The 10,000-nt window shown below is 44.1% G+C and overlaps 1 protein-coding gene across 1 annotated transcript in view; it reads left to right on the top strand.

Moving 5' to 3' along the window:
- Nucleotides 1-7,160, top strand: part of LOC113819092 (serine/arginine repetitive matrix protein 1) — an 11,567-nt gene extending 4,407 nt beyond the window's left edge. The window contains exons 2-5 of the mRNA XM_070119898.1: nucleotides 4,342-4,546; nucleotides 4,927-5,506; nucleotides 5,599-6,457; nucleotides 6,699-7,160. Of these exons, the coding sequence (XP_069975999.1) occupies nucleotides 4,342-4,546; nucleotides 4,927-5,506; nucleotides 5,599-6,457; nucleotides 6,699-7,160 (2,106 nt within the window). The remainder of the gene's footprint in view (nucleotides 1-4,341; nucleotides 4,547-4,926; nucleotides 5,507-5,598; nucleotides 6,458-6,698) is intronic.
- Nucleotides 7,161-10,000: the final 2,840 nt, after the last annotated feature.

Genomic DNA, 10,000 nt, shown 5'->3' with positions numbered 1-10,000 from the left:
TCCAATAGTAATAAAAGAAACAATTATGATAATGATATTGATAATGATTGATGACTGTGATAAGGGTACTGATAATCCTAATAATAATAACAATGATAATAATAATAATAATGATAAATGACATAACTAAAAGCAATAACGACACTAATATTCATGCTGATAAAGGCAAATACAAAGAATAGAAACAATCATAGGAATAAGCATTGTTGATAATAATTATAGCAAATATACCAATCGTACTAATGGCCATTATAGAGAAAGGTAAATAAACATACCAAAACTTTTCCCTTTTCCAGCGAAGTAAACTCGGACCACAAAGATTCCTCGAACTCGAATGACCTTCGTAAAAAAAAAGAAAGAAAGAAAAAAAAGGATACATGCAGACAAAGGGAATGATAATACATAAACAAACAGAGAGTAGAAGGGAGGATCGCCCCTTCTGCATGGGTCGCGAGCTGCTGGGAATCGCTCTTTCAAGTTCCGTCTTTCTTTCGTCTCTCTCTCTCTCTCTCTCTCTCGCTCTGACTCTCTCTCTCTCTCTCTGTCTGCCTGACTCTCTCTCTCTGTCTCTCTCTGTCTCTTTCGTTCGACTCGCTCTTCTCTCTCTCTCTCTCTCTCTCTCGCTCTGACTCTCTCTCTCTCTCTCTCTCTCTCTCTCTCTCTCTCTCTCTCTCTCGCCTGAATCTCTCTCCTCTTCCTGTCTCTGTCTCTGTTCTCGACCTTGTTTCTCTCTCTCTCTCTCTCTCTCTCTGACTCTTCTCGCTCTGACCTTCTCTCTGTCTTCTCTGTCTCTGCTCGACCTTCTCTCTCTCTCTCTCTCTCTCTCTCTCTCTCTCTCTCTCTCTCTCTCTCTCTCTCTCTCTCTTTCTCTCTCTCTCTCTCGCCTGACCTCTCTCTCTCTCGCTCTGACTACCCCTTCTCTCTGTCTCTCTCTGTCTCTATCTTCCACTTTTCCCTCTCTCTCTCCCTCTCCCTCTCTCTCTCTCTCTCTCTCTCTCTCTCTCTCTCTCTCTCTCTCTCTTTCTCCCTCTCTCTCTTTTTCTCTTCCTCTCTCTCTCTCTCTCCTTCTGTTCCTCTCCTCTCGCCGCCTGCATGTACGCTCGCTTGCGTGTCCAATCACCACCATCTTTCTCTTTTTCTTTATGTTTCTCTTCTTCGTTTCTATCACTCTTCTCTCTCTCTCTCTCTCTCTCTCTCTCTTCTCTCTTCCTCTCTCTCTCTCTCTACCTCTCTCGCTCTCTCTGTCTTTCTTTCTTCCTCTCTCTTTTTTTTCTCTTACTCTCTCTCTCTCTCTCTCCCTCTCTTTCTCTCTCTCTCTCTCCTCTCTCTCTCCTCTCTCTCTCTCTCTCTCTCTCTCTCTCTCTCTCTCTCTCTCTCTTCTTTCTCTTCTCTCTTCTTCTCTCTTCTTCTCTCTCTCTTCTTAGTCTTCTCTTTCTTCTTCTTCTTTTTCTTCTCTTCTCTCTCTCCCTCTTTCTCCCTCTCCCTCTCCCTCGCTCGCCTGTTCGCTCGCTTGCGTGTCGAATCACTCTATCTTTCATTACTTCTTTCTCTTTGTTTCTCTTTCTTCGTTTCTATCTCTCTACCTCTTTCTCTTTCTCTCTCTCTCTCTCTCTATTTATCTATCTATGTGTCTATGTATTTATCTATACATCTATCTTACCACTTCTTTCCCCTCCTCTCTCCCTCCCTTTCTCTCCCCCTTTCCCTTTCCCTCCCGCCTCTACCTCTCCTCTCCTCTCCTCCTGCCTCTGTCTCACCCTCCTTCCCTTTCTCTCCTTCTCCCTTTGTGTCTCACCCTCTCCCTCTCTCCCTCTCCCTTTGTGTCTCACCCTCTCCCTCTCTCCCTCTCCCTTTGTGTCTCACCCTCTCTCTCTCTCCTCTCCCTTTGTCTCCCCTCACCCTCTCCTCTTCCCTCTCCCTTTGTCTCTCACCCCTCCTCCTTCTTCCCTCTCCTCCTTCCTCCTGCTCCCTTTCCCTTCCTTGTGTCTCACCCTCTCTCTCTCCTCTCAGTTCAATTCTTCCCTCTTCCTCTTCCCTCAATTTCACCCCCTGATAAATCACCACGCCATTCACCCACATAACTCTTCAATTCGCGATGAACATTCCGATCCGAAATTTCTCTCGTGCAAGTCCTCCCGAAATGAAAAATGCAGAGGACCAGCAAATATGTCTCTTTTGTGGCGTATCTTGTGTGTGAGAAAGGGGAAAGAGGGGGAGAGAAGAGGGAGAAAGGGAGAGGGGGATAGAGAGGGGGAGGAAGGGAGAGGGGGTATAGGTAGTAACAGGAGTGAGGGAGAGGGAAGAGGGGGAGGAAGGGAGAGGGGTGATAGTAGAGGGGTGGAAGGGAGAGGGGAAAGAAGGGGAGGAAGGGAGAGGAGGGGAAAAAGAGGGGAAGAAGGGAAGGGGAGAAATGAATTGAAAGGGGAACAGGACGGTGATGAGGGGGATAATGATGATGGGTTGTCGCTGGTGATGACTGGTGATGACTGGTGGTGACTGTAGAGTAAAGGGGAAAGGACTTTATGCTGTGCTGATGATGAAAAGTCGAATGTGACAATAATTATCGCCTGTCGTCCTTCATACAAGAAAGAAGTATTGACAATTATTATTCCTCGATAGTAAAAGATTTGTACAATGTCGTTTATAAACATTCGGCAATAATGACAATAATAATGATGATGGTGATGATGATGAAGATAATGGTGTTTGCAATATCAATAGTGATAATGACCATGTTATCAAAAATAATAATAGCAAGTGATAATGATAATGAGGATAATAATCATGATAACTACAAAAATGATAACAATGTGATAATAACGATAGTGGCAAATACGATAATGATAATAGTGATAATGATTAATCATACTGATCGTGATAATAATAAAATTAATAATGATATTATCAATAATGATAATAATAATAATAATAATTGTTATTATTATTATTATTATAATTATTATTATTACCATTATTATTATTACCACTACTATAATAATAATAATAATGATAATAATAATAATAATAATAATAATAATAATAATAATAATAATAATAATAATAATAATAATAATAATAATAATAATAATAATAATAATGATAATGATAACAATAATAATAACAATAATAATAATGATAATAATAATGGTAATGATAACAATAACAATAGTGATAATAAAAATGATAATGGTAATAACGATAATAAGAATGATAACAATAATCGTTATAACTAAAATAGTAGTAATAACAATAATAATAATAGAAATAATTATAATAATGAGGATAATAATAATGGTGACAATAATGATAATAATAATATAGATACTAATGACAGTGGTAAAAATAGTAATAATGAATATCATGATGATAGTAATAACAAAAATGATAATAACAGTAATGATGATGATAACAATGCCAATAATAATGATAAGAAACAATGATACCATCGTCTTCACTTTCATAATTGCTGTAATCTCATTTCTTGGCGTTTTTATTTGCCTTCTTTCTCCCACTCTTTCTTTCCTATCTTTGCTTCTCTCCACCGCTCCCTCTCTCTCCATATAATTCGTTTTCTTTTTTATTCCATCTTTTTTCTGACCTTCTCTGTACATCTTCTTTCTCTTTGCTTCTCTTTCTTCGTTTCTATCTCTCTATACCTCTCTACATCTATCCTCTCTCTATATATCTATCTATTTATCTGTCTGTCTGTCTGTCTGTCTATCTATCTATCTATCTATCTATCTATCTATCTATCTATCTATCTATCTATCTATCTATCTCTCTCTCTCTCTCTATCTCTCTATCTATGTGTCTATCTATTTATCTATTCATCTATCTCTACCACTCCTTTTCCCTCTCCGTGTCACTCTCCCTTTCGTTGTTGATATTTCCTATCTGTACATACACATAAGAAGGATTAAATAAATATAAGCGAAGTACATTGTCACACCGCTTAATCCATCAGTCGATAAACCAGTCAAATAATGATGGTAATAATGATAATGAAAATGATATGAAGTGGAAGAAAGCGTTAAAGAAGAGAAAGAAGAATAAAAAGAGGAGAATGAAAAGATGAAGATGAAGAAAAAAGAAAACAGCAAAAAATATAAAAAGAAGAAGAAAGACAAGAGAAAGTAAGAAAAAGAAAACAGAAGAATTAAAAAAAGAAGAAAGACAAAAGAAAAAAGAAAAAGAAAACAGAAGAAATAAAAAAGAAGAATGACAAGAGAAAGAAAGAAAAAGAATAAAAGGATAATCATCATAATCACAATAACGCTCGTGCAGAAACAAGCCCTCCAACTCGCTTGAGTGAAAGACAATGATAGCGTTGACAATTGACAGCCAGCAGCCCTGACAATAATGAACGCGAATCACCATCACCCGCAGAAGGAGCGAATCACCATCACCCGCAGAAGGAGCGAGTCACCATCACCCACAGAAGAAGCGAGTCACCATCACCCGCAGAAGGAGCGAGTCACCATCACCTACAGAAGGAATGAGACACCATCACCCGCAGAAGGAGGAATCACCATCACCCGCAGAAGGAGCGAGTCACCATCACCCGCAGAAGGAGCGAGTCACCATCACCCGCAGAAGGAGCGAGTCACCATCACCCGCAGAAGGAGCGAGTCACCATCACCCGCAGAAGGAGCGAGTCACCATCACCCGCAGAAGGAGCGAGTCACCATCACCCGCAGAAGGAGCGAGTCACCATCACCCGCAGAAGGAGCGAGGCACCATCACCCGCAGAAGGAGGAATTACCATCACCCGCAGAAGGGGAGTCACCTCACCGCGGTACGAATGTCATCACCCCGTGATAGCGAGGAGTGAGTCACCATCACCTGCAGAAGGAGCGAGTCACCATCACCCGCAGAAGGAGTGAGTCACCATCACCCGCAGAAGGAGCGAATAACCATCACCCGCAGAAGGAGCGAGTCACCATCACCCGCAGAAGGAGCGAGTCACCATCACCCGCAGAAGGAGCGAGTCACTATCACCCGCAGAAGGAGCGAGTCACCATCACCTGCAGAAGAAGCGAATCATCATCACCCGCAGAAGGAGTGAGTCACCATCACCTGCAGAAGGAGCGAGTTACCATCACCCGCAGAAGGAGCGAATCACCATCATCCGCAGGAGCGAGTCACCATCACCAGCAGAAGAAGCGAGTCACCATCACCCACAGAAGGAGCGAGTCACCATCACCCGCAGAAGGAGTGAGGCACCATCACCCGCAGAAGGAGCGAGTCACCATCACCTGCAGAAGGAGCGAGTCACCATCACTCGCAGAAGGAGCGAGGCACCATCACCCGCAGAAGGAGGAATCACCATCACCCGCAGAAGGAGCGAGGCACCATCACCCGCAGAAGGAGGAATCACCATCACCCGCAGAAGGAGCGAGGCACCATCACCCGCAGAAGGAGGAATCACCATCACCCATATAGAAGGAGTTGTGAGGCACCATCACCCGCAGAAGGAGGAATCACCATCACCCGCAGAAGGAGCGAGGCACCATCACCCGCAGAAGGAGGAATCACCATCACCCGCAGAAGGAGCGAGGCACCATCACCCGCAGAAGGAGGAATCACCATCACCCGCAGAAGGAGCGAGTCACCATCACCTGCAGAAGGAGCGAGTCACCATCACCCACAGAAGGAGCGAGTCACCATCACCCGCAGAAGGAGCAAATCACTATCACCCGCAGAAGGAGCGAATCACCATCACCCGCAGAAGGAGCGAATCACTATCACCCGCAGAAGGAGCGAATCACCATCACTCGCAGAAGGAGAGAATCACCATCACCCGCATTATTTAATCACATCACCCGCAGAAGGAGCCAACACTGAATACCTGCAGAAGGAGAGAATCACCATCACCCGCAGAAGGAGCGAGTCACAATCACCCGCAGAAGGAGCGAGTCACCATCACCCGCAGAAGGAGCGAGTCACCATCACCCGCAGAAGGAGCGAGTCACCATCACCCGCAGAAGGAGTGAGTCACCATCACCCGCAGAAGAAGCGAATCACCATCACCCGCAGAAGGAGCGAGTCACCATCACCCGCAGAAGGAGTGAGTCACCATCACCCGCAGAAGAAGCGAATCACCATCACCCGCAGAAGGAGCGAATCACAATCACCCGCAGAAGGAGGGAATCACCATCACCCGCAGAAGGAGCGAATCACAATCACCCGCAGAAGGAGGGAATCACCATCACCCGCAGAAGGAGCGAGTCACCATCACCCGCAGAAGGAGGGAATCACCATCACCCGCAGAAGGAGCGAATCACAATCACCCGCAGAAGGAGCGAATCACAATCACCCGCAGAAGGAGGGAATCACCATCACCCGCAGAAGGAGCGAATCACAATCACCCGCAGAAGGAGGGAATCACCATCACCCGCAGAAGGAGCGAGGCACCATCACCCGCAGAAGGAGCGAATCACCATCACCCGCAGAAGGAGTTTGAAATACCATCACCCGTGAGAAGGAGCGAATCACAATCACCCGCAGAAGGAGCGCTAATCACAATCACCGAGAAGGAGCCGAATCACAATCACCCGCAGAAGGAGGGAATCACCATCACCTCAGGAAGGGAGTTAACCACACAATCACCCGCAGGAAGGAGTGGAATCACCATCACCCGCAGAAGGAGCGAGGCACCCTGATCAACTCGAGAAGGAGCGAATCACAATCACCCGCAGAAGGAGGGAATCACCATCACCCGCAGAAGGGAGCCGACCACCATCACCCGTGAGAAGGAGCTGAATCACACCACCATGCAGAAGGAGGGAATCACCATCACCCGCAGAAGGAGCGAATCACCATCACCCGCAGAAGGAGCGAATCACAATCACCCGCAGAAGGAGGGAATCACCATCACCCGCAGAAGGAGCGAATCACAATCACCCGCAGAAGGAGGGAATCACCATCACCCGCAGAAGGAGCGAGGCACCATCACCCGCAGAAGGAGCGAATCACCATCACCCGCAGAAGGAACGAATCACCATCACCCGCAGAAGGAGCGAGGCACCATCACCTGCAGAAGGAGCGAGTCACCATCACCCGCAGAAGGAACGAGACACCATCACGTCGACAGTGTAGCGTATAGTGACTCATTCCAGCCAGTCCTCCTCGTCGGAGTCCGCTGTCAGATTCTGCATTAGTCTGATTGTGTCGTTGAGATAGTGAGATTTGGTTAGCGGTCTCGCATTGTTAAACATTTCAGCCAACTTATCCATTGAAACCACGAGAAATATAGGCGTTTTTTCCCCTCTCGACAGACGCATTGCAGGCCGGCGGTGCAAGGCTTGCAAGGAAACATAATTGTTTATGTGTGGGTCCTTGTTTATGTCTCGGTCGTCTCCTTTGTTTGTATAGTTTCGTTTATTTGGATGTTTTTTTTTATTTTTTTTTTACTTGACTTTTGTTTCATTTACCAAGCTTTTGACTTATCTACTGGACTTTTTTTATCTATTTGAGGATTGCTTCATCTAAATGACTATTGTTTTATCTGCGTGACTTTTATTTCCGTTATTTGATTATTATATCATCTGCTTGATTATTCTCTCCTCTATTTGATTCTTCTTTCAAATATTTGATTATTTTTCCATCCATTTGATTCTTCTTTCATATATTTGACTATTTTCTTCACTTGTTGACTATTCTTTAATCTATTTGACTATTTTTTTTCACCCATCTGATTCTTCTTTCATATATTTGACCATCTACTGCTTTCACCTGTCCTTACGCTTCGAAGCTCACCCATACCCTCGCATGCTCATTGATTCACTCGAGACCGAAACAAGTAGTGCTAACACTATCCATTAATCAGTGAATAAAACGGAAAATGGCAGTCATAGTAATCCCGTCGACAATTAACTATTTAAAACTCTCCATTCAGAATTTCAATTTTCGGCAACTAACTCGCCAAAGCCAAGAACTCTACTTATTAAACGTGTGTTGAAGAGCAATTTTGCAAATTAACAACAGTCACAAATTGCTTCTGGTGATTCTGAAACTTGCATGAAAACTGCACGTGTGGGGAGGATGGGGGAGGGGAAGGGGAGAGGAGAGGGATGGGAAAGGGAGATGAGAAGGAAGGGGAGAGGAGAGGAGAGGGAAGGGGAGAGGAGAGGGAAGGGTGAAAGGAGATGGAAGAGGAGGAAGAGGGGAGAGGAGAAAGGGGAGGGATTAAAAACGCGAACGATCCAGAGGCAAGGGAAATGGAGGGGAATGAGAAGAGGGTAAGGAGGAAAGGGAGAAGGGAGGATGAGAAGGAGCTAAAGACAGAAAAAATAAGGAGGACCCTACATACATTAATGTAAAGGGAATGGCTGAATAGCTATGGCAAACAACCCATGAAGAAAGACGTGTGTAGAAGGAAGGAAAAATAGAGGAGACTGAAAAGAAATTTTGAATAAGATATGGATACTGATGGCGAATGTAATAATGATAATAATGAGAAGGATAATAGCAACCTTATTAATGGTGATGATTATAACAGAAATGATGATAACGGAGATAACAGCAGGCGATAACAACAATAAACAATAGCGATGATAATGATAATGTACAACATATATATGTGTTTGTGTGTGTATGTGTGTGTGTGTGTGTGTGTATGTGTGCGTGTGTGTGTGTGTGTATATATATATATATATATATATATATATATATATATATATATATATATATATATATATATATGTGTGTGTGTGTGTGTGTGTGTGTGTGTGTGTGTGTATGTGTGTGTGTGTGTGTGTGTGTGTGTGTGTGTGTGTGTATGTATATATATATATATATATATATATATATATATATATATATATATATATATATATATAAGTATGTATATAAACTGTTTGCATATTGCATATGGGTATGTGGGAGAGGGTGTGTGTGCGGAAGTGAGAGAGCCGAGAGAAAGTGTTACTTCCGAAGCCTTGGTAATCAGATTGACATAATCAGAGACAAACGAACAGACAGGGAAGCATATCGTGGCGGACACCTGGCAGGGAGCGCGAGTGGCCCCTGATCTGCCTCGTGTCTCTCGGTGTATCATAAAGAAAATAGATGGACCCTCCGCAGCTGAGGTCAGGAGGTGATCAATCCCCCATGGAGATGAGAGGATGGAGGAAGGGACGGGAGGGGGGTAGGGGCAGAGGGGGGGGGGTAGGAAGGAAGGAGGTGGGGTGGGGTGGGGAGGAGAATGGCTTTATGTTCCCGACTGTTATCTTCTGCGTGATTTCCACCCTTAAGAAAACTGATGAGGCCAGTGTATTACGGGTCATTTTACCTCGCAGTTTGCCCATAACTCGGCCCTTAAGGCTGAATTTTATGTAAGGGCGGAGTGAGAGGGAGAGCGAAGAGAGTCGTGAGTCTCCACTTCAACGCCTCGAACCCCCTGTGGCACCCTCTCGGTAAGCCTTATGCCATTGCTGCACTAGGGCGCTTGTCCCTTGCCCCTCCCCCTCGGTCGGCATTGGAGATACGCCCCTCTGGACCCGACTCAAGGTTAATGGACAATCAGCATAAATTGAAGACTGTCATGCGCATCATGCAACGAAGTACATGACCTTTCAGTGCGTTTCCTCTTGCATCGGTTTGCGTTTATTGCAGACAGGAAGGTCCGTTTGCGTTGAAGGTTGCGTCTTGTGCAATTTCGGAAAGTATTGTTCACGTGAGCTGGCGTGTTGCAAGATTCTGATCTGATTTTGCGTGATTAGCTGTTTTAAATTGATGGAATGTAAATAGGGCTACTGATTGTTTGGTTGTTTGAAGAAGGTGGTGGAGTGTTTATGTTAAAGGGTGTACAGATAGTGCTTACTTGTTTGTTTGTTTTAAATAAGAAAAGATTAACTTTTTTCTCTCTCTTTCTTTGTTATTATTATTTTTTTTACCAGAAGTATAATACATATATTAACATGATGCTTCTTCTTTTTTTTTTTTTTTTCTTTGCTTTTCTCTAAACTTCCGTTTTACATTAATGGAGTTACTCGTCACT

The sequence above is a fragment of the Penaeus vannamei genome, unplaced genomic scaffold (assembly GCF_042767895.1).
Source record: "Penaeus vannamei isolate JL-2024 unplaced genomic scaffold, ASM4276789v1 unanchor879, whole genome shotgun sequence".
Classification (NCBI taxonomy): Eukaryota; Metazoa; Arthropoda; class Malacostraca; order Decapoda; family Penaeidae; genus Penaeus; species Penaeus vannamei.
Note: the sequence above shows the minus strand (reverse complement) of the source record. Positions and strands in the feature narration are given on the sequence as shown.